The 24530-nt window shown below is 54.8% G+C and overlaps 2 protein-coding genes across 4 annotated transcripts in view; one reads left to right on the plus strand and one right to left on the minus strand.

Moving 5' to 3' along the window:
* The window catches only part of EDC3 (enhancer of mRNA decapping 3), an 89864-nt gene extending 80673 nt beyond the window's left edge, over positions 1–9191 (plus strand). Inside the window, exon 7 of the mRNA XM_008157064.3 lies at positions 6636–9191. Within this exon, the coding sequence (XP_008155286.2) occupies positions 6636–6970 (335 nt within the window). The 3' untranslated portion in view covers positions 6971–9191. The remainder of the gene's footprint in view (positions 1–6635) is intronic.
* A 41-nt stretch (positions 9192–9232) lies between these two features.
* CLK3 (CDC like kinase 3) lies at positions 9233–22637 on the minus strand. 3 transcript variants are annotated; one of them, XM_008157065.3, is made up of 13 exons: positions 22508–22637; positions 18674–18825; positions 17793–18009; positions 15849–15945; positions 15506–15572; positions 13915–14031; positions 12778–12944; positions 11525–11619; positions 11312–11441; positions 10986–11068; positions 10509–10588; positions 10192–10282; positions 9233–9627 (listed from the first exon to the last, which is right to left on the minus strand). In XM_008157065.3, exons 2-13 carry the CDS (start codon positions 18823–18825, stop codon positions 9451–9453), a joined length of 1473 nt encoding a protein of 490 aa, XP_008155287.1. In that variant the 5' UTR covers positions 22508–22637; the 3' UTR covers positions 9233–9450. The 3 variants fall into 3 exon arrangements, with proteins under 3 accessions (XP_008155287.1, XP_054572679.1, XP_054572680.1); XM_054716704.1 differs by lacking the exon at positions 22508–22637 and adding an exon at positions 21518–21929; XM_054716705.1 differs by lacking the exons at positions 15849–15945; positions 17793–18009; positions 18674–18825; positions 22508–22637 and adding an exon at positions 15834–15845.
* Positions 22638–24530: the final 1893 nt, after the last annotated feature.

Here is a 24530-nt window from a genome sequence, read left to right on the forward strand (position 1 = left end):
TGTTCCTGACACAAAGGATAAAGCAATAGTTTTTTTTTTTTAATAAATCTTTATTGTTCAGATTATTACAATTGTTTCTCCTTTTTTTCCCCCATATCTCCCCATCACCCAGTTTCCTCCCCCCCCCCCCCGTTGTCCTTATCCATAGGTGTATGATTTTTGTCCAGTCTCTTCCCATACCCCCCACACAGACACCCCTTTCCCCCTGAGAATTATCAATCCACTCCCATTCTATGCCTATGATTCTATTATGTTCACCAGTTTATTCTGTTCCTCAGATTTTTAATTCACTTGATTTTTAGAATCACTTGTTGATAGGTATGTATTTGTTGTTCATAATTTTTATCTTTACTTTTTTTTTTCTTTTTCCTCTTTTTAAAGAATACCTTTCAGCATTTCATATAATCCTGGTTTGGCGGTGATGAACTCCTTTAGCTTTTTCTTATCTGTGAAGCTCTTTATCTGACCTTCAATTCTGAATGATAGCTTTGCTGGGTAGAGTAGTCTTGGTTGTAGGTTCTTGCTATTCATCACTTTGAATATTTCTTGCCACTCCCGTCTGGCCTGCATGGTTTCTGTTGAGAAATCAGCTGATATTCGTATGGGTGCTCCCTTGTAGGTAACTAACTGTTTTTCTCTTGCTGCTTGTAAGATTCTCTCTTTGTCTTTTGCCATTGGCATTTTAATTATGATGTGTCTTGGTGTGGTCCTCTTTGATTCCTTTTGTTTGGGGTTCTCTGTGCTTCCTGAACTTGTAAGTCTATTTCTTTCACCAGGTGGGGGAAGTTTTCTGTCATTATTTCTTCAAATAGGTTTTCAGTATCTTGCTCTCTCTCTCTTCTGGCACCCCAAAAATTCGGATATTGGTACGCGTAAAGCCATCCCGGAGGCTCCTTACGCTATCCTCACACTTTTGGATTCTTCTTTCTTTCCGCCTCTCTGGTTGGGTGTTTTTTTCTTCCTCATATTCCAGCTCTTTGGTTTGACTCTTAGGGTATGGTGGTCTACAGTTGAGTGTCTGTATATTCTTTATTTCAGACAGTGTATGCATAATTTCTGACTGGTCCTTTTCCATTTCTTTGGTATTCTCATTAAGGTCCTTGAAGGTCTCTTCAAGTTTCTCAGCGGTTTTTAGAAGATTCTTGAGTAACCTTATAAATATGGTTCTGAACACTGTGTTGTCCATTAGTTTGCTTTCCTCCATCTCTCCTACTTGTGACATACTTCGATGTCTCCACATTTTGGCTGCCTCCCTGTGTTGATGGAGTGGCTTTGTGTGGTCGGTGACCTATAGGAGCTGGTAGCTCAGCTTCCCCAATCACCCTAGGTGGTTGCTCTTGGTACTCCCCTTTGTGGGCTGAGTGGAAAGTCTTGGTGTAGTTAAAAGCCCTGATTGCTGTTGGTACACTGGGAGGAATTGACCTCCGGTCCAATTGGCTGTGAGGGCCTGCTGTCTATATAACGGAAGAATTGCTGTGCTGGAGACACAGTAGGGCATTGGTGCTCACTGAGTCTGCCTCTTGAATGTGTCCCTTATGAGAGTGGTTGAAATCTGGTGTCGTCCACACCGACAGAAAAGTCACACTCACTCTCCGACCGATGGCCGAGAGTCCCGTAGGCGTCTGGGTCCCCCGCGTGTCCCCAGAAACTGGAGTTCAGAGTGGTTGGGATTGTTGGTATCACTGGCGGGAGTTGATCTCCAAGCCAGTTGACTGTGAGGATCAGCAGTGTCTCCGCTGGGAGAGCTTCTGTGCTCAGCTTGGATGGGGCGGAGTCTCAGGGTGGCGCAGACAAGCTTTGGTTTCCCGTCTGCTCCGCCCTAAGAGGGGCGGTTTCTCCGTGCCCGAATTAATGGCTACGTGCCTCTGAGAGAAGGCAGCTTTCGAGCCTCTCCCGCTGCCTAACAGACCAGTTTCTCCCCAGCGGGGGCTGGATTTCAGTGCAGACCGGAGGTTTTGTTTTTCTCCCGAAGGAAAAATCCAGTCACTGGGAGGGCTGTGCTCAGGTTGGATGGGGCGGAGTCTCAGAATGGCGCAGACAAACTTGGTTTCCGTCTGCGCAGCCCTAAGAGGGCAGGTTTCTCCGTGCCCTAATCAATGGCTGCGCGCCTCTGAGAGAAGGCAGCTTTCGAGCCTCGCCTGCTGCCAAACAGACCAATTTCTCCCCGACCGCAGCTGGATTTCAGTGCAGTCGGGAGGTTTTGTTTTTCTCCCAAATGAGAAAGCTAGCCACGCAGCGTCTGCTGCCCTCCCTCTCCGCAGGCTGCAAGCAAGCCTGCTGCGTATTCAGCCGCCCGCCCTCTCCGCGCTGGCGGATCTCTGCACCTCCACAGCTCCTGAGGCTCAGCGTCCCCCTCTCTGTTTTTCTCTAGTTGTAGGTTTTCCACTCTGCCAGCTTTCCGGTGGTTCTGGACGGTGTGCGCTCTGTTTTCCAGTTGTAGTTTCAAAATTGTTGTGGTAGGGAACAATTAGGTGTTTACCTTATGCCGCCATCTTGGTTTCTCTCGTAAAGCAATAGTTTTTGTTTTTTGTTTTTCTTAAATCCATGCTTCCATGGAGCTTAACATTCTGGTTAGGACAGATGAATAAGTAACATTTTTTGTAGTATTTTGGAAACAAATAAAGCAGAGAAGAGAGTGTTGGAGGGTTGGGTGAGGAGTAGCAGACTAGATATTTCCACGTCAGGTCATCAAGAGCCTATGGATGGATCACTGTAAGGGTTTGAACTTTTACCAGGGTGAGATATAAAGTCACCAGAGGAATAAGTAGAAGAAAAGTATAATCCAGCTCAGGGTCCACATCAAAATTAAACCATAGAACAACCGTCATTCAGAATCACCTGAAATCTGGCTGAATGGAAGTCCTAAAACTAGGGAATTAAAGCAAGTACATTGAGACTGGTAGAAGGGGTGGAGGCATGGAATAGTCTAGTCCAGCGGTCGGCAAACTGCGGCTCGCGAGCTACATGCGGCTCTTTGGCCCCTTGAGTTTTTAGCAAAGGCCAGCTTAGGAGTACTCTAATTAAGTTAATAACAATGTACCTACCTATTTAGTTTAAGTTTAAAAAATTTGGCTCTCAAAAGAAATTTCAATCGTTGTACTGTTGATATTTGGCTCTGTTGACTAATGAGTTTGCCGACCACTGGTCTAGTCTGACACCCACGTGTGGCATGTTTTTAACCAGGAGGGATATGTTGGCCACAGAGGCCCTCCCGTGAAGAACAAGGTATCCCAGACCCCTACGCCCAGGATACCAGTACTGGGAAGAGAAGTCTCAATAACTTCAGGCTAAAAACCAGCAGGAACTGTGGCTGAGTGACACGGAGGCTACTGGGATCCCAGGCAGTTCCTCTTAAAGGGCTGGCGCACAAACTTAGACTCATTCCCTCTTGAGCTCCAGTGCTGGGGCAGCAGCTTGGAAGAATCCAGGGACATACGGAGCGGAACTAAATTGTCTGGCATCATAATAACTGGGGGTCAGCTTTCTTCCAGACAGAAGTGCTGGCAGAGGCCATTGTTCCTTTGCTGAGACCTACCTCCCCACCACAGTGCCAAGAGGCATCACCATATCTGAGTCTCCATCAACCTGGACTATACTGTTCATCCCACCCTGGTGATTCCCTGTGACCCTGCCCCACCCAAACTGTTTGCAGTGGTTTTTCCATAAGAACGGCTTGTCCTGGCTCAGGCTTCAGACTTCTCTAAAATGTAACAAGCAGCAGCTGGCCGCAGTGTACCCCATACCTCTCAATCAGTGGCTCCAGGCCTGGCACTAGCAGCAGCTTGCCTTGCTTCACAGCTGGGCCTCGCCTGTGCACTTCCCAGCCCAATACAAATAGCAGCCATCTGCAGATCTCTATAGCTGGGTGGCCCAGGCAGAGGCTGACTTTGCACCTCCCTGGAGGCCCCAGAGCCAGTGCACCTGGTGGACAGCTTCAGACCATATCAGATCACAACTCCACACATCCACAAGAGACATACTCAAGGGGCAGACTCAGTGAGCACCAAAACCCCACTGAAGCAAGTCCTGCTCCATAGGGGTGTCTCCTTCACAGCAGCTCTCCCACTGTAGTTGCAGCTGGTCCTCACAGCTGATTGGCCTGGGGGTCAATTCCTCCCAGTGATACCAACAGCAATCAAGGCTTAACTACAACAAGACTGTGCACACAGCCCACACAGTGGTGCACCTAGAGGGCCCAGCTGAGGTGACTGGGGAGGCTGAGCCACTGGGCCCTATAGGACACCTACTACACAAGGCTACTCTACCAATTCCTGGAGACATAACAGCTCTACCTAATACATAGAAACAAACATAGAGAAGCTGCCAAAATTTGGAGACAAAGAAACATGTTACAAATGAAAGAAATGGAAGCAAACAAACTACTAGATACAGAGTTCAAAACCATGGTTATAAGGTTACTCAAGAATCCTAATGAGATCTTCAGGGGACTCATAGAGCTTTGGGGAACTTAGTGAGACATTCAAGGATCTTAATGAGAATACCAAAGACAAAAAAAAAGTCCAGTCAGAAATCAAGAATAATTTACAGGGCTTCAACAGTAGAGGATTTTGAGAATCAAATCAATGATTTGGAATATGAGGAAGCAAAAACACCCAATCAGAAGAGCAAAAAGAAAAAAGAATCCAAAAGTATGAAGATAGAGTAAGGAGACTCTGGGACAACTTCAAGCATACCTTCGCATTATAGGGGTGCCAGAGAAAAAGAGAGGGAGCAAGATATTGAAAACCCACTTAAAAAATAATGATATAAAACTTCCCCCACCTGGTAAAAGAAATAGACTTACAAGTCCAGGAAGCTCATGGAGTTCCAAACAAGAGGAACCCAAAGAGGCCCATACTGAGACACATCAGAATTAAAATGCCAAAGGTTAAAGACAAACAATTTTAAAAGCAGCAAGAGAAAAGCAGTCAGTTACCTACAAGGGAGCACCCATACGACTGTCAGCTGATTTTTCAACATAAACTATGCAGGCCAGAAGGGAGTGGCAACAAATACTCAAGGTAATGAATAGCTAGAACCTACAACCAAGATTACCCAGCAAAGCTATCATTTAGAATTGAGGGTCACATAAAGAGCTTCACAGACAAGAAAGAGCTAAAGGAGTTCATCACCACCAAACCAGCATTACATGAAATGTTAAAGGATCTTCTTGAAGAAGAAGGGGAAAAAAGGATAAAAAAATACGAACAATAAAATGGCAATAAATATAAACAATGGAACCTAAAAATCAGAACAAATGAACAAGGAATTTAATGAACAAAATAAACTAGTGAATAAAATAGAACCAGAGGCATGGAAACATGGAACACACTGATGAATCTCTGAGGAAGGGGAGAGGGGAGGAAGAGATTAACGGAAGAACTCATATTGCATACATGTATTACCCAGGGACACATACATGTATTACCCAGGGACACGGATGATAAATAGGGTAGTGAGGGCCTGGGGCGGGACTGGATCCTATTGGAGGGGGACGATGGGGAGGGAAAGGGGAACGTCTGTAATAATCTCAACAATGAAGAGTTTTTTTTTTTAAAATGAGTGACTCCAAGGTCTTTGGCCTAAGGAACTGGAAGGATGGAGGTGCCATCACTGAAATAGGAAGATTTGAGGGACGAGGTTTTTTGGGGAAGAGCAGAAGCTCAGAGGTACCGCTGGATAAACAGGTGGAAATTTATATATGTAAATATGAGTCTGGAGTTTAGTGAAGGGATCCACTCTGGAGTTATAAGTGTATATGTGGTATTTAAAGCCATTATGAGTCCTTGGTCAAGAGTTACATGCTTACTAAAACATCTGTTCTTACTAGTATACTGGCCCAGAGGCCTGGTTAGAGCAGAGAAGCCCTTGTAAATGCCTGGGAGAAGTGACAGGTTCCTTCCCCATTTTTTTTTTTTTTTTTTTTTATTGATTTTTTACAGAGAGGAAGGAAGAGGGATAGAGAGCTAGAAACATCGATGAGAGAGAGACATCGACCAGCTGCCTCCTGCACACCTCCCACCAGGGATGTGCCCACAACCAATGTACATGCCCTTGACCAGAATCAAACCTGGGACCCTTGAGTCCGCAGGCCGACACTCTATCCACTGAGCCAAACCGGTTTTGGCTCCCTCCCCATTCTTAAGTTGGGCTGCAAGGAAGACCCATGTCCATGAGACTAGTGAAGAGACCAGCTAGATCAGGCTAGCCCGGAGCAGAGTAAGTGAGCATGCTCTTGCCTGATCACTTCTAGGGCCAGGCAGCAAATGGCAGGCAGTGCCTCCCTGTGAGTGCGGACTTGGCAGTAGACCCCGCCTTCCTGGAGCTCATATTCCCAGGAAGTCAGTCAGATTATGCTGTGAGAAGGTCTGCACACCCAGCAGGACAGTGCTTCAGCCTCTGAGTTCCATGAGGACAGTGGTCCATCTGGCTGACATGCCGTTGGTCTCTAGCATCCCTCCCACCAAGCCTTGGAACTCCCGGTGCCTCGGGCCTGGCCCGGCCTTAGAAGGCTGGCCTACGGAGAAGCACTGAGGTAGTGTCTGAACACGCACTTGAAGGGCCACTGGATTCTGCTCCCAACCTAGGTTCTCTGCTTGGTGGGCTTTTCAGATGGTATTTTTTTCCACTTGCAGATCTGCCCACTAGTCCCGTGGACCTGGTGATCAACTGTCTGGATTGTCCCGAGAACGCCTTCTTGCGGGATCAGCCCTGGTACAAGGCAGCTGTGGCTTGGGCCAACCAGAACCGGGCACCAGTACTCAGCATAGATCCTCCAGTGCATGAAGTCGAGCAGGGCATTGATGCCAAGTGGTCACTGGCCCTGGGCCTGCCTCTCCCACTGGGAGAGCATGCGGGCCGCGTCTATTTGTGCGACATCGGCATTCCCCAGCAGGTGTTCCAGGAGGTGGGGATCAACTACCACTCACCCTTTGGCTGCAAGTTTGTAATCCCACTGCACTCTGCCTAGAGGCCTCTGGACAAGCTGGACCTGGTAGTCCCCTGCTGCTCCTGACACTGAACTTGACGACGAATGCCTTAAGAGGATGTGACGCTTCATGGACCTTATTGTTAATTTCTCTCTTTTGGGTGTGTTTCTTCTGTGAGAGGACAGAGCATATATTTTTTTTGCTAACATGTGCTTAAAGCCGACCCGTCACCTGCCCTTCGCCAGGGTGTGTGAGGCAGGCGGCGGGCCGAGTGTGCAGTGGCTCCAGGCATTTCTACACTCGGTCCCCTGCATGGCCAGGTCGGGCTTTGTTTACAGACCATAGGCAGCTCACAAACGGTGTTTCAGGTTTACAGCCACTGGGCCTGGCTTGGGTAGGTCCTGTTTGGGGGCCTGTGCTTCCTGTTTCAGAGCTGGTGGCTTTGTGTCCGCTCTGATCATGGACAGCTGACCGCACTGCAGCCGTGCACTGAAGGACAGATTGCACTCCCCATTCGCTGTGAGGGCTGTGGAGTCCACCACAAGGAGATTTGGAGGCTTTTTGCCCTTTCCCTTAGCTGACCAAGTTTTATGCTGGGATTTTCCCCAAGGGCCCTCCTTTCTAACCCACTCTGAGAGGCAAGGAAAGGGGTGGCTTCCTCACAGGTAATACCAGGTTATGTTACTGTAGAACCAACATGCCCATCTTGCCAGCAGTGCTCCCTCACTGTACCCTCTCTAGCTGGGGGGCCCTGGTGCTTCTGTCCTAGGCCACCTCTGTGCCAGCACATACACAGCCCTACAGTTTCCCCTCCGTAGCCATCATCCAAGAGCAGGGCACATGTCCCTCCCTTGTTGGAACCCTTTTTGGCTGTCCCATCTGAACAGGCTTGGGGCCAGCACCTCATCTCAGAGATGCCGAAATGAGGCCAGTTCTGGGTAAGTTGGCTGGTGGAGCTCAGCCACAGAAACACTGTTGCTCAGGTCCTGAGGCACTAAGCCCCTACCAAGCATGTCAGACTCGCGGCTGACTAAGTGAGGCATGTGGCCTGCCGACCTCGTTTGACATGCTTGTCCTAGGCCTTCACAGGCCTCGGCCCTGGGAGGCTGATGGAGCAGGAGCCATGCCCTGGAGTGCCTGGCAGCTGCCCGAGCAAGACTTGTGGTTTAAAGCTTTTCTCAGGGCTTCAGGCTGCCTCCTGCTTTGTGCCTGCCCAATCTGGTTCAAGGGGTGAGCGGGAAGGCTCACCAAGGCTCACGGACACAGGTAGGCAGGCTCTGGGTTCAGGCTGCTTATTCCGTTCCTATAGGAACATAGCCAGGAACAAAGGAGGCAGGGCAGGGGGCTGGTCCCTCCTCCTCCCATCCTTCCTCAAATGTTAAATTGTTCCCAGCAGTGGGAGGACAGACTGTCAGCCCTGGGCTGTGTACCCTCCCTTGGCCTCTGCTCACTCTCAGGACCAAGCAGCTCCCAAGATTGGGCCCTTTTCAGTCACAGGCCGTAATCTGAGCAGTGCTAGATGACAGGTACTTTAGTGAGCGACCACTAAGCAGTTCGGGCTGGCTGTTAATGTGACTAGGTCCTTGATTGGGTCCAGTAGAAAGTGAGCCAGGACAACCTGGTCCAAAAGAGCTTGCTCTAGTGAACTGCTGTGGCCTGGGGGCAATGGCCTTGAGGAGCCACTGGGATTTATGCTCAAGCCTGTTTTTTCCCCCGTGGTGGCACTGTGCCCAGCCTGGGCATTTCACAGTGGTACTCAGGATAAGCACGATTCCTGTCTTTGGCTCTTTTCAGAGGCATCCTGCCCGCAGTGCCCAGTCCCCAAGGGGCCCCAGTCAGGTAGTCGAGATTCATTCAAACAGCTCTTGGGGGACCAAAAACCAGCACTAAAATAAAGCCGAACGACACAGTCCTGCGCTCTAAGTTCCGCTCTGTAGCCTGACGGCAGTGAGACTGCCGGAGCCTGGGAGCCCACCTGGTCCCATGCCGACAGCCTTCATCAGCTGTAGTTTGGGGTACATGCAGCGAGTAAAACTAGGTGCCCCTGGTGAATGACAGTGGTCTTTCCCTCAACGTCCTTGGAGCGGAGGTATGTAAAGGCCGGCGGGGAACAGGTACAAGACGGTCTGTCAGCAGGCTGAAGGCTAAAATGCCCTTCTGGGCCCAAAGGGAACCCCCAGCTTCTGGTCTTCCCTGGTTGGTCCTGCGCCTGGCCCGGTTCATACTTCGCGCTCCACACGCTGAACTGCTAAAGACTTTATTATAAGACAGGGAGCCTGGAGACGACGCACTGGTACCAGGGGTTACAAACAGTAAGAAACACTTTATTATAACTTTACAACATATAAATAGCTTGGGTCAAATCTGTGCTTTCTGGCAGCTGGGCATGTCTCCGCCCTCGCAGGCACCTGCCTTCCTTCACATTGCACTGTTCACGGGGTGGCTCTGGCCGGGGCCGGCGGTGAGCGGCTGGAGAGGGCCCGGCAGCCCAGTCCATCTCCTCGGGCAGTGCCTGTGCCTGTCATCTGCTGGGGTTGCGGCTGGTGTGGAAGGACCGCTCCTCGGGGGTCAGGCCGGCAAAGAAGGGGTGCAGCAGGGCCTCCGCCAGTGTGATGCGCTGGGCAGGGTCAAACTCTAACATCCTCCTCATCAGGTCGAACAGCTGCACGTGCTCCAGGGAGTCTTGGAGCATGTAACTCTGCTCGGGGATACAAGGTGTCTCAGTGACGGGGGGGGGGGGCCTCCTGCGTGGGCTGAGGCGGCAATGCCGCCTCCTGGAAGACTGCCCTCTTGGACCGTGAGTGGCTCCTTTCTTTATGCCTGTTACAGCCTTTGGCTCTGAACTTGTCAGGCTGCTGGATGTTTTGCTGGTTTGGTGCCTCTGACTGGTAGGTAGAAATCCCCTCTGTGAACGTTACCGTCCGTGCACCGAATGCAGTTGACAGAGGCTTCCTGGTCATGTCTACTTCCCGCCCCCTCACCTCAGTCCTGCCTAGTTCTTCCCAAAACTGAGAGAAGGGGGGGGGCTGGAAGTAGTATGGTCTCTGATACTTGGCTCTTCTGGTGTCCCCCAATTACATCCATAGCCACCCTGCTGGGAAGGGGTAGGGCTAAGAGCCCCTCTGGAGCAGTTTGAAAGGAGCCCATTACCAGCACCCAGCAGCCTCCCACAGAACCAAAGGGCAGCCTTTAGCTGCCTGGCCTGCCTCTGCTATATGTATGCCCAGTGCATGAGTTGAGCTGGGGGAAGCCAGAAACTGACCTTCAGAGGTTTGCAGTTCTCCTTCACATAGCGGCCATCAGAGCTGTTCTCGTCCCAAACCAGGCCGCCTTTGTAGAAATATTTCTGCTTCCTGAAAATGAAGGAACAGCGGAGATCATGTGGGGGTGGGGGTGGGGAAGATAGCAGGCAGGGAACCCTAGACTGACCCAGCAGGACAGCAGGTTTGTCGGGTCACTCAGAGGGGCATACAGGGAGAGCTATGAGCCTGGGTGAGCCACAGCATCTTCTGCAAAGACTGCAGTCGCTTGTTGACCCACCAGCAAGACGGGAAAGGTCTACGGGCCAGGGCTCCTTACCTAGTTCGGTGGATCATGTGTGATGGGATGGGTCCTAGGATCTTCTCCATCATCACCAAATGCTCGCGGTTTTCGTGGGTCTATGGAAGGTCAAGGTAGAGCAAGCGGGGTTCAGTACAAGCCTCAGCCCCTCTCACAGGGAGGATAAGAGACAAAGTGCCTTCCCGGTTTCTGTGACCTTGGGGCAGCCTGCTACCCTTGGCCAAGGATAAGGCCACGTTTCTCGCTCTCTCCCAGCCCACCTCCACACCCTCCCTCATGCTGTGCCTCATGCCTCCAATATTTACTCTGAGCCCCAACCCTTCATCCTTAATGGCTGAGCTGAAGACTCCCTGGGTGCTTCAGCTACCCTAACCTCTTCCTTCTCTGAGCACCTCCCACTCTGTCTCTCAATGTGCTGACGGGTGGGTCCTGGATGGTCTTCCCACAGCAGGCCCCTGTGAGCACCAGGGTAGCGGGGCCGTGGGAGGGCCTTACCTGGAAGAGCGTGAAGCCCCGGTAGTACTCGAAGAGAATGCAGCCGATGCTCCAGACGTCACAGGGCTGTGCCCAGCCCAACTCTGAAAGCCAACAGGGAGAGGCTCTGAGGCTCTGTGCTCCCGCCCCAGAGGTCACAAGGCAGCAGCCACTGGCTGACAGGACTCTTGCCCAAACCCAGGTACAGGTCCCTTTCTCTGCCAGGCCAAGTTGACAGCCACAGTGACTGGCAAGCAGTCAGTGGGCGGCAGGCAGGCAGGCACACAGGCAGGCATTCCCTCCCAGCAGTCGCCCACTCTCTGGGCTGGGGCTGTGTGGCCACTCACCAAGGATCACCTCAGGCGGGCGGTAGTGACGAGTGGCCACAATGGTGGTGTGATGCTCGTGGTCAAAGGTAGCGCTGCCGAAGTCAGCTACCCGGATGCTGGTGTTCTTCACGGACTTCTCCTCGCAGCTCTGAGGCCAGGAAGGAGCCAGATCAGAACTCTGTCCCACGGTAACCTCGCTCTGGGTGGGGCCTCCCCTCTTCCCATCGATACCTTATGCTCATTGTAGAGCGTTTCAAACTCGGAATTCACAAACAGGATGTTCTCTGGCTTCAAGTCTGTGTGGGTCAGTTGGTTCTCGTGTAGAACTGGAGGCAGGAGAGAGGGGGAAGTGGGCTCTGAGGACCTGGGCTTCTCTGGCTCTGGCCAGCTCTAGGCCAGATCCAGCCTCCAAAGCCAGTCTGCCAGAGACCCTCACAGTGGGCTGAAGGAACAGACACAGCTCTGCCTTTACACTGGCTTCCCTCTCAAAGATTCTCTGTGCTTGGGGCCTTGGAGGGTTTGAATGCTTGAGAAGACGCGGGGGGGGGGACGGGGGGGCGGGGACGGACTTTCAATTCAAAACACCTCCCTCCACCTCTCCCTGCAGGGGCCAGGCCTCCTCAGCCTGGTCTCTCACCAAAGCTACAGCATCAGCCTTGGGGTGGTTCTATCTCCCCAGCGCTAGCTACATCGTTTGCAGGGGCTGTTGAGTGAAAATGCAGGTCCCCTTATTAATAAATTAAGTGTCAAGCTGGTGGCAACAGTATTAAACCAAATCCAGTAACATCCATGAAGCCAGGCTTGCCTCTTCTCATCCCTAGCCCTAAGCAGGGAATCTTCCTTTTTCCTCCAATCCTTATCCCACCAATCCCTATCCCAGCATTTTCAGACTCAGGCTCCCATCTGGCACGCAAGACCCTCACAGCAGTGTGGCCCATCTCTCCCCAACATGGGCCCTTTTTCACGAGTGTCAGCATGTGCTAGATCCAGGCCATCACTGAGCTACTTGCCTTGCTTGGAGTGCTCTTAACCATCCCCTCCATCTACACAGTCCCTGCTCTGGGTCTATCTACCTCCTGTCCTGCTCCAACCACCACAACTTCTGCAATGCTGGGTGCGGTCAACCAAGTAGGCAGATGGGAAGGAGTAGTCGGTGTCCGTGGGTGGATCTCCCAGGTCACTTGGACCTTTGCATCCTTTGCAGGAAGGTGTGAACAGGATTGATAGCTAGGAAAATTCTAGAGCAGCTCGCTCTTTCTTCCTGAGTGCTTGTGGGCAGAGGCTGGCTCCAAAGGCCCCTAGAGAAGCCTGGCCTCTCCACCTGCACAGATTCATACCTAAGTGCCTCTCAGTCAAAGGGGCCCTGATAGGTCCCAGGCTCAGCAGAATGGTTAGCCGTGTGCCAGAGTGAATGGGGAAGAGCCAGGTGACTTTCCCGCCAGGAGTGCAGCCTCCCCATGCTCCATCTGAGTGTGGACACTTACATCTAAGGGCGTGGCAGAGCTGGTAGGCCATGTGCCGGACATGTGGTAGGGGGTAAGGCTGGAAATTATTCTCCTTCAGGAACTCAAAGGTGTTCTTGCCCAGGAGCTCAAAGGCGATGCACATGTGACCGTGGAAGTTAAACCAATCAGACATCAAGACACACAAGCTAGGGGAGAAAGATGGATGGGGCTCAGGCTGTGCTGAGGGGGCTGGCTGCCCCACCCCTTCCCTCAGATGAAGCCAGTCCCCACTCCCTCCCAGGCCACTGGTCACACACCACAATGCAGATACACATAAAGAGGATCTGTTAATAGCAAGAGTACATCTCCCACCAGCCATCACCCAGATCAGCTCTGAGCAAGAACTAAACCAGTGATGGCGGACCTATGACACGCGTGTCAGCACTGACACGCGTAGCCATGTCTGATGACACGCGGCCGCTGAGGCGCCCACATGCCGAGGATGAAACATTTGCTGCTCCTGAGGATGAAACATTTGCGAAATAATGTTTTTTCCTCAAAGTGACACACTACCCGAGTTATGCTCCGTTTTTTGGCGAAATTTGACACACCAAGCTCAAAAGGTTGCCCATCACTGAACTAAACTTAATGCTATGAGGGGGGTGGGCTAGGGGGTCATTTGATTTGAGGTCTCCTGTCTTACCTACATAAGATACTGGGCATAATCCCTGCATCTCCAAGAAAGATAGAACGATGCAGGACACTCCACAGGACTAGCAGTGCCTTTTCCAACTATCTCAGTGGAAACTCCGGAGTCCGCAGGGCTCTGCGTCCGTATGCCAAAGGCGGCTCTCCTGTGGGTGTCTGATGATGTGAGCCCCAGCTTCCAGTTTATCTTGTCTAATGCCCACCACACTCAGTAAGGCCCACAAACGCAGGGCTGGGAGGCCTGCTTCAGATCTCAGAGCTGGCTGTGGTACAACCTGAGCTGGAATCCACAGCCTCCTTCCAACAAGGATCACTTACCCAACTCCCCTAGTTCTGAGTGCACAGAGAGGGCATGATGCCACCAAGTGAGAGGATACTACTGCTCAGCCCCAGAAAGGTCCCGGGAATTAGGGTTAGAGAGGCTGCTGTCCCCAGTGAAAGCTTTCATCACTCCTTGCTGACACTCACAACTTGTTCTCTTTGTCCTTCTCCTTGATTTTTTTGAGAACATTGATTTCTAGCCGGGCAGCCTCCCGGTACTTGCCCACGTTGCGAATGATCTTCAGGGCAACTTGAGACTTCCCTCTGCACCGGGGAAGGAAGCAGAGGTTCTCGTGAAAAGCTGCCCAGTTCTTCCCCCACCTTCCACCCCAACCCAGCAACTCTTGGCAGACACCACCCAGGACTCAAGGGACAGGGCCTACCCTGAGAACAGACACTTGACGCCCAGCCTGTCCCATGCAACCTCAGACCTCTACTCTCTCCAAACTGCAAGCTCCTCTAGCACCTCAGGCTCTATGGCCTCAGCTACCTCCCGGCTCCCCAGCAAAGAGTGGGCCGAGGTGTACAGGCCTCTCCCACTGACCAAAACCAGCCCCAGAGCTCGCCCAGTAGTAACCCAACCTGCAGGCGAGCCAGCCCCGATCCCTGTCAGGCTGCCTCCTGACCTTCCTAAACACGTCTGCAAAAATGGACAAATGGTTCCCCTGGGATGGGGGTTCCAGGATGAAGTGAAGGCCTGGCAAGAGGTGAGGGTGCCCAGAGTAGGGGCCTCTCACTAGGAGGCCAAGGCTGTTCCCTTTACCACATTCCCTCCGGTCCCACCCGCCTGCCTACCAGCCACAGCATTTATCAGAGACACCGAGTGTCCAGTGAGGATTTTAACAATTCCTGTTCTGCATCCCCCAAGCCCACCCCTACCCCCAGAGGTGACTACCCCCAGAGGTGACTTGTAGGATGACCTACTGAGGCTGGAACAGCCAGAATTCAGATGCTGGGTTGGGAACTAACAAGCAGCTCTGTCCTGCACGGGTGTAGCCTCTGAGACCTCTGGGAGGCTTACCTTGGTGCCCTAGGAAAAGCTCACAGGCCCCAGGGAAGAGGTATCTTCTAGAGCAAGGGTGGGAAGGGTGGGGAACCATTTTTCTGCCAAGGGCCATTTGGATATTTATAACATCACTGGCAGGCCACACAAGATTGTCAACTTAAACATTAGCCTGCTATATTTGGTGGAACATTTAATTAACACCCCTAATGTCTTGGGAGGGCCAGACCAAATGATTTCACGGGCCTCATACAGCCCGAGAGTCAGATATTCCCCACCCTGCTTTTCTCTCCCAAGAGAAAATCTCCTTTTCTCAGATTTTCAAGACAGGAAAGGACCTCATAGGAATGGCCACCAGCCTCCTCCTGGAACAGGACCCCCTGATGGCATTCCAACCTTCGACACAGGGGGGCCGCCTGTGGAAGCCTGACCAGGGTGGAAAGGCCCTCTTCCTGAGCTGAATTCTACCTCTTCACAGCCCCACTGGCTGATTCCCTTTGAGTCCCTTGAAGGACCCTGAGCCGTCCTGCCCCATAATGACTCCAGAAGTTAATTTTCCCTCTAGCTACTCAGAGTGGCACAGCCCAGAGAGCTCAGCTGCCACCATGTGTCACATCTCTCAGATCTGCCAGTTCTCTCTCTGGTCACGTCTAGTTCCCATGACCCTGTGCTCACTAATGCCAACCCTAACCTCTTGGGTCCAAGGTGTTGAAGCCCTTTGCAGCCACAGCTCACCTGGCATGGTCCAAGCACTCCACCACCTTGCCAAAGGTGCCTTCGCCCAGGTTCCCCACAATCTCATCTAGGAGAGAAAAGAAGCAGGGCGTGAGGGACTGGAGGGCAGAGGGTCGGCAGCTCCTGCAAGTTCACAGCATTCAAATTCTCAAAAACAAAAAAGGTTTCTCTCTCACTGCTACACTCTTAAAAACAGAAGTTGCTAGTGTTTGTGTCATTCAGGCAATTACTGGTGGCCCCACTAAGGCACCACGCGCTCTAGAGGCCCCTCCGGGCAGGAGAGGTCTGGTCTAACAAGGGGGTAGAAAGTAGAGAGGTAAAGTTTTACGAAAGGTGGCTGTACATCGCTCTTGGAGCCAATCGCCGATCCGGCACACCAGGTGGCCCTCCTTGTCATCTTCCACACTCCGGCTGCTGCGCTTACTGCTCTGTTGGCTTCTCTGCATGCACCGCCCCCCGAAACGCCATCCGACCAATCGCATGGTAGGCGGTTCCGATTGACAGATTGAGGTGTCAGTCAAAGGCAGAGGTGGAGACGGTGAGGAGCCGGTGGGTTGGTTGGTTGGATTTTCCAGATCCCAGCATTTCATAAGGCACACAGCATATATAACGATAGGGATATTGCAAGGGACACGTCAAGACACAAACTGACTTCAAAAACAGAAAAGTAAAAACAGCTACAGGTATGTAAAGACAACGTGGACGCTCAGAAGGACGACCAGCCTCTGCTGCTGAGGGGCCGGGCCATGCGGAGAGAGAGCCGCAGCCTTGACACCCTTCCTACTGTGTTCCCTCCCGGCCCTCCCAGTACGCTTCGGCCAGGGTGAAGACGCAGCGAAAACGGCGCAAGGATGCGGCTGTCCCAAGCCTTGGTCCATTATCCAGAGGGTCAGAGGCCACGCTGGCTTCAGCTGCAGAGTGCCTCGCCTGTCTCTGCCTGCCTCTGTCTTGCCCACACAGCCCTGCACATACTCGACCGCTGCCACTCAGAGCCAAGCTACTACAGGCCTCCAGACGGCGTCCACGGCCAGACTTATCATCACCAGAAACGGCCTTCATCAGCAACCTTTTTGCCACCAACCTCCAACAGGGAAGGAGCCAGGGATTCTCTTGGCTGGTCAACCGCCAGGCCTCCTACCATGATGGCCCACACAGGCCCCACGCCAGCTCCTGCCATGGCACCCATGCTCCTCATAGGCCAGGCGCATCCTGAGCCTCATGACAACAGAGGGCACCAAAAGAGACACAGAGCCAGAGACCTGCACTGCCCTCCTGTGGCAGTGTGTGCAGTGTGCAGAGAGGCCACCAAGCCATGATGGGTGCACACCGTCAACCTGCAGACCATGGCCACTCATAGTCACTGGAGAGCTCAGCAGAGAAGATGCCTGGCCCCTCCATTGTTCCACCACTCCTCCTCAGGGGCCTCATGGCTGGCAGAAGGGAGGGAGAGAGTGAGGGAGGGAGGGAGGGAGGAGGGGGAGAAGACAGCACATAACCTCGGAGACACACAACAGGCTTTCCTTCCCAGAGGTGTGACTAGTGTAGGCTCCAGGTCTCAGCAGAGATCTATACAACCTTGCACAACAGAAACACCACCAGGCCCTGTTCCTGGCAAGTGACCTGCAACTGGACAAGGCCTAGGGCTGTAGGCCTTTCTGTCATTTCTTTTTACATGTCCCACCCCACAGGCAGCTCATCCCCCGTCTTGACTGCCTCTCATGCGAAGAGGCTAGGCTGAAGAAGGCCTGGCTGGAGGTCAGAAGGGAAGCTCCCGGCCGGAGCTGATAAGAAGACCCTCCCCTACCCGTAGGCACTCCAGCCTCCAGGCTTTTGGGGAGGGGTGTGGAAGTGAGACTGCAGATGTGGGTACCATCCACACCAGTCAGAGCACTGAGCTATGTGTGGAGGCAATCTCTCAGTGGGAAGGACCAGGCCATACAGCTCCAGACCACACACCAGCAATCCTGTTAGGGTCCCTAAGAGGTATCCCTGGCCACTTGCACCTAAGCAGCCTGAACCTGGGGCAATGTGGAGACAAGACAGGCCAGGAGCCTGCCAGCGCCGCAACCAGAGCCCCTACAGCTGACACTGCCAATGGGCCAGAAGAGAAGCCAGCCCTCTGCTCAGCCCTGTACCTGAACCAGACGACACACACAAACACGCACGCACACACACCAAATGCACGTGTGCAGGGCCAGCAGTACTCACCCAGACCAGCCAACCTGAGAAAGGCTACGAACAGATGAGGCCTTAAAGCCCCAGCAAGCACACTCTGGCCACCACTCACCGAGGAGGCACTGCTACAAGACCTGGTGCGGCGTTTGTGGCAATGGTGGGCATGTTTGCGAGTCCGGTACGGCTCTCTGTCCCGGGACCGTCGACGATGATGGGAACGTGAAGATCCATAGTAGTCCTCTCCGAAAGATGGGCTCCGCTCTTCACATCGGTAGGTGTCGCTATCACGGCGCTCCCGGTACCGCCTCTGGTAGGGTAAGCGGTCATGGCTGCCAAGAGGTCATGGGGACACTGGTCAGACAGGGCCCTTCCTCCCACCAGCCAGGTTCCTGCTGTAAGGCCAGAGGAACGTGGTGAGACTCTGCAAAAGATCCATCCGAGCAGCCTGCTGGGCAGCGGCCGTGAGGCCGAGGGAAGGGGGGAGGGGAGGCACATGTCCAGGAAGTCCAGCCTCCAGAACCTCAGCTACTGAGGGCATCCCTGCGGCGGCACAGGGGGCGGCGCGGGGAGTGGTCCCAGGGGAGGGCCTCCAAGCGCTCCAAGGCCTCGAACTCCCTGTGGCCGGCTGAGGCTATCATTTCGGTCTGGGAGTGAGACAGGACTAGGGGCCAACCTCTAGTTGTTTCTAATCCCCACGGAGGGAGGCTCCGAGGTTAGCAGGGGAAACGCTGGCCTCGCCTGGAAAACGGAGTGTGAGCCAGGCAAAGAAGACTCCAGGACAGAGAAAGAAGGGGCAGCAGGAATGGAAGCAAACACTGAGGCCAGGGAATGCAGCTGAAACCAGGGAGGAATCCAGAGGACAGGCAGTGATCTAGGTGCGGCCGAGCAGAGGCAGCAGCCACTTGAAGGAGCCCAGGGCTGCCACAGGCCTCCACGGTCTCCCAGGCCCAGATGAGGGAAGGAGCCCTTCCTTCTGACCCAGTTCCCTCTCACCTTCTGGACCGAGATCTCCGAGGTGGAGGCTCCCTTCGAGATGGGTATCGCAGTCTCCCTTCGTGCTCCCGACTGTAAGACCTCCTTCTCTTCCATCGGTAGCTCAGGTACGGGTCTGGCTCAGGGGAGCGGTATCGCTTACAGTGATGCATCTAGGCCACAAGAAAGGGCAGCCCTGCTAAACATGCAGCCAGCCTCCGGGTTGCCGGAGCAGCCAGGCCTCCGGGAGAAGAGGCCCATTGTTCCATCTGAGGCAGCCCCTCCGGGGTATGAAGTGAAAAAGAACTCTGAGGTCACAGTGGTCGAAGAGCAGACAATAGGTAACACCCTTCCCTGCCAATGAACAAACAAGAAGCTGCCGCCCAGCACAGCAGCCCTGATTGGCCTGATGGCCTGAGCACTTGGGGAACCGGTGAGCCAGGACAGGTGCCGAGATGGAACACAGGGAGGGGCTGGGAAGCACCATCACCAGAGGTGGGAGGAAGGGAAGCCTCCTATGCTCAATTCCCTCTTGCCCGTCCGTGGGGCCCTAGGAAGCACCTGCTCTGTCAAGCCAGAGGCAGGTGGCTGTTGGCAGGCTGCCAACACATAGGAGCCAAGGATGAAAGTGCTCAAGTTCAACAGCCCAGTTGCCCGTGGAGGCCCTGAACTGGACCCCCCTCAAAGAAGCAAGGACCACCAGTTGTATGAGGAGCTCCAGGCAGACACAAGAAGAGCGGCTCCTAGAGAAGGTGGACAAGGGCCTCAAACGTTCCCTGGCCCACCCGCGGGCCTGGCCCAGCAGACACAGTGGTCTGGCCAGTCCTGGCTGCTCCACACTCGGGGTCCGCACCAGTAAAGATGCTGGGACAGAGCACCCAAGTGTTTCGCCCGACACCTACTCAGCTCCATCCAGACACCCTCAGTGCCACGCTGGGCAGTACCTCACCTCTAGCCAACAGTACTTCTAGATTTTCTGCTCTAGAACTTTCCTCCTGTGCCCATCTCAGCTGATGTGCCCACGTCACTCTCCTTGATCAGCAAGGACCAATATCCACTACAGGAAATTGCCAGGCTGTAGCAGCCACCGGCGGAGAAAGATAGCTATGTGAGGCCAGCTCCTTGTTCCACCCACCCCAAAACCCTGACATTGCTTGCCTCCACGGGAAGGCTGGGCCAGAGACCATGGCCACCCTTACTCCCAACCCTTCACTTGGACACAGCCAACCTCCAATGGTGGTCAGTCTTAGGTTTGCCTGACCAAGCACGTTTTGGACAAACTCACTGAGACTGCCCCATCTCATGAGAAGTCTGTCAGGAAAAGAGCAAAATGGAATGCAGAGCAGTGAGGCAAATCTGACAAAACTCCTGGGAGCTTCTCTGTGATCCTAAGAAAGTCTCTGCCCTCAGTCACCCATGAGCAGGTTTCTTCCCCTGTCTACCTGGAAGTCCAGGTCCCAGCAATCCTCGGAGGTAAATACTTTGTAAAATTACCCACAGCTCCTCAAGTACTTAGAATGTTGTTCTGTTTTGATGATCAGCTGACTAATGTTTCACTGTTTTCCTGCAATTACCCTGGGTCAGGTGCCCAAGCTATGAAATGAAGGTGGAAGGCACCTCACATGTCCCCAAGTGACACAGATGCTCCTCCATGGCAAGGAAGATGCCCTGCCCATCCTCACGGGCAGACAAAGCACCAGAGCTGAAGGGCACGGTCTAGTCCACACCAGGCCAACACATGCTCACGTTAGAGGAGAGAGCACAGCTTCAGTGTCAGACAGATGTCAGTGTGAACCTTGGCAATGCCACTTTTAGATGTGTGCCTTTAAGGCAAGTTAGTAAGCTACTGGCCTTCCGCTTCCTCTCACAGCTAGGCCAGTGGTCGGCAAACTCATTAGTCAACAGAGCCAAATATCAACAGCACAACGATTGAAATTTCTTTTGAGAGCCAAATTTTTTAAGCTTAAACTTTTTCTAACGCCACTTCTTCAAAACAGACTCACCCAGGCCATGGTATTCTGTGGAAGAGCCACACTCAAGGGGCCAAAGAGCCGCAGTTTGCCGACCACGGAGCTAGGGTAATCCCTTCCAGGGTTCTGTGAGGATTACAGTATGTCATCCCTTTACTAAGATGCCTATCTTTTTAGGTCAAATGCCTAACCCAAGTCTGTGCCCACAAGAGGTACTGAAAGCAGTTCTTCATTAAGTTAAAAAGGTTCCAGGTAACCCAGCTGACATGGTTCAGTGGTTGAGCTTCAACCTACCAGGTCAGAGTTCAATTCCCAGTCAGGGCACATGCCTGGGTTGCGGGCTGAATCCCCCGGGGGGTGTGTGTGTGTGTGTGTGTGTGTGTGTGTGTGTGCAGGAGGCAGCCGATCAATGATCCTCATCATTGATGTTTCTCTCTCCCCCCCCCCTCCTTCTTCCTTCCTCTCTGAAATAAAAATATTTTTTTAAAAAGATTCCAGGTAACACCTAAGTCTGTGTTAAATGCCTTAAGGGCATTTTTAAAGTATCTTCCAAGGGACCATGGGGGGCGGGGAGCTCTGGGTAGAAAACCCTACAGTGCTGGCCTCCTGACCAAGCCACCCTAGCTCTTGGTTACCATTTACTATGCCTGGAAAATACAGATAACATCTCCCAGCCAACTTGGCAAAAGCGATGACAAGCTATAAAGTACTTCACACAGGCAATCACAGGGGAAATAACCTCTCCTTCAGTACGTTCTGGCAGGTAAGTACTGGGTCTATCTAGTGCCCCTCATTCTATTCCCAGCCAGGGCTCCAGGGCCATTTCTCTTCAATTATCACTCCCTGAAACGCCAGCAAACAGGTTATTTAAGGAAGCCAAGGGCCACAATCATACTCAGTAAGGCTCTGCTCTACACGGTGAAGGAAGCCAGGCAGAGCGTGCCAGCTTCTCTGCGCAGACCCAGTAGGCTCCTCATTTGCTCTTCCTGGCCAGAACTGGGCTGACGGGAGCAGCCGGCCAGGCCAGCGGCTGCCCTCCGGATCCCGGCCACCGCAGGGCCCCGTGGTTATTTTTGGCTGACGCTGCTCCACCGCTGCAATTTCAAACCTGCCACCTTGCAAGCCGCCACCACCGAGTGAACACTCCTTTTCAAGGGCATGGACGGGGAAGCTGGAGGGCCGCCAGCTCCACCACGTCAGGGGCCTGGCTCAGGCAATTCCCACCCGGCTCCACACCGAGCACCCGCACCCGGAACTCCAGAGCTCCGGCCGGGGCGGCCCGGGCACGGGCACTGTCAGCTGGGCCGAGCCCCTCCCCCGGGCTGGCGCGGCTCCATCAACACAATGAAACACGCGGAGCCTGTGGCCCTCGCTCGCGGCCCTTCCTGCCGCGCCGGGTCCCGGAGATCTCCAAGCCTCGTCCCCCGTAACCGCCGCCCACGGCGGCGAGGCAAAGACCGGGCGGGGCGGGCGGAGGAACGCCAGCCTGGGTCGGGATCAAACTCCAGGCCGCGCGGGGAGGCGAGTGCGGACGAGCCTGGAGCCGGGGCAGGGGCGGGACCTGAGGGCCCCTCCGGGTGGGTCTAGGCAGCACCCGACCCCATTCCGCAGACAGCTGCAGGGCCCGACCGGAATCCCTTCAGCGGCCTCAGGGCCGCTCGGGCTCGGACGCCGACACCGCGGACTCGAGAGGTCGGGGTCTCCGGTGACCGCCCCCCGGGGGAAGAGCGGCGGGTCAGGGGTGAGAGGTCGGGGACCCGGGGCGTCGGGACCCGGGCCCGCGGTGGCCAAGTTGAAGACGGAGCAGGCCGACACCAGCTCGGGAACCCAGGGACCCGCATCCGGCGAGCCCATCGGGCCGCGATGGGTCAGGGACCACACTTACCGTCTCCTGGGCTCCGGCGGCGACTAGGCCCCACTTCCCGCTCCCAGCACCTCTTCCGCTTCCGGCCGCAGCCTCCGCCCGCGGCGGCCCCGCCCCTCGCGTGACGCAGCTGCCGCCGGCCCGGCTGCTCTAGCTCCCGACTCGAAGGCTCTGGAGGACCCGCCCGCCCCGCCCCGGTCCGCGCCGAGTCGGTGGATTCTGGTTCCGGGAAAGCCTCGGGGCGCCCCCGGCCCGCCCCCGGCCGTGTCGCGACGCACGTAGGCTTCCGGGCCAGCGGGCGCCCGGAGCCCAAAGACGGAGCCGCGCCTCGGCCCCAGGGCTCAGCCGGCTCGGCCGCCCGGCCCCGACGGCGCCCGCCCACCTGGCGCGCAGGGGGGCATTGTTACGCCGTCGCCTGCGGAGACCCGGCGACCCCCGAGGGCGGGAAGGCCGTCGTGACTCGCGCTTAATGAAGGAAGAAACGAGGCCGCCTTCTCTGGGCGGTGGGGCGGAGGCAGCACGCCCCGGGCCGCGGGCCCGCCGAGCCGTGTGCGGGACCGCCGGCGAGGGAGGCCCGGGAGCGACGCATCAGGTTCGGGCCTTGTTTCTCAGGCCCGGACCCCGCACCCCGCGGTCAGGCTCCCTGGCCATTTCCCCTCCGAGTCACTCGACGACCCCGGAGCAGCCAAACCCTCGCACCCCCCGCCCCGCGCTGGGTCGGGGCGGGGTCACGAGGCCCCGTTTCCCCGAGTAGAACCCTAGGTCGGGCCCTCGGGAGACCGCGGCTGGTGAGCGCGCACTCCCCCCGCCCCCGCAGCGCGGACCCGCCGAGCGGACCGGAGGGTCTCCCGATCGCTCCCACGCCAGGCCCGGCGCCGAGGGTTCCCCGGCCCCCGCGGGCGCCGTCCGAGGGGGCCATCCCCTCCCGAGCTGCGGAGGTCCCTCGAGGCCTAGGTCTCTGGCCCCCCTTACACGGCCCTGACGGCGTGCCCAGCTCTCAGCCAGCTCCGCCGCCTTCAGCCGAAGCGCAGCACAAACGGGATGCGTTGAGGCATCCTCAAGATCGGTTCCTAGTCCCCTGCCAACCAAATGCACCCCCCGCCCCAATATAGAGGTTCTGGGGCCTTTTCAAGTGTCAGAGACGACCAGCCCGAGTGTCCCCGCCCCTAGATCCCACCCCTGAGCTTGGCCTGCGGTCTCGTCCTTGCCACCCGAGTTTCATTATTTCTACCATTGAGACGAGGTTGGGGGGACTGGTGTCCCCTCCTCCCACCGCTGAGTGTTGCCGCGGTTTCCATGGCTCCTGGAAGCCAGGGCCGGGTAGGTAGCTGAGAGCAGGGGCTCCTGTCCTGGGTGCTAGGTTCTAAGGGGTAAGTCGGGCCCGCCTTCCTACCAGCTCTCCCACCATCCACCATCGAGAACCCAGAAGTCCTTGACTCCTAGTAACAAAACAGCTCTTTTTCTTAAGCAGAATAGGAGCCATCTCCCTCGCCAAAGCCTGCAGTCCAGCTGCTGTTACGCCTGAGATTCTACCACTTAGGACTTTTCATTCCTAAAAGAAAGCCTCAGAAGAGACCTGGTATCCTGGATTGACGCTAGTGCCAGGCCTGCAGGGCCAGGTGCAGAGCTGGGATGGAAAGGGGGTCTCCATGGGGCCAGCTGAGACCCCTGCCCAGGCTCACTACACAACCTTACTGCAGGAGTGGCTGCTGGAGCTCACCCGGAGTGGGTCAAGCAGCTGGCAGGGTCAGCCCCCTAGGAAACCCAGGGCACCAACTGAGCCAGGCTGTGCCCACCTGTGCCAGGGGCAGAGATGCAGGGGAGCCTGGGCACTGCCCTTTGGGGGATTCCAAAGTTGGGTAGAACACCATAGTAAAGAGAATAGCCAAGAGGGACAGATTAGAGCAGGGCCTCCACATAGCGCATTCACATTGTAGTCTGGGTGGGAGCCCTGCTTTCACATTGGGTGAGGTGGCCCTGTGGACATGTGGTAAGCCAGCCTCTGTCACCAAACCCTGAAACATGCCCAAAGCCAGACCCCTTT

Source organism: Eptesicus fuscus, chromosome 5 (assembly GCF_027574615.1).
Source record: "Eptesicus fuscus isolate TK198812 chromosome 5, DD_ASM_mEF_20220401, whole genome shotgun sequence".
Lineage (NCBI taxonomy): Eukaryota > Metazoa > Chordata > Mammalia > Chiroptera > Vespertilionidae > Eptesicus > Eptesicus fuscus.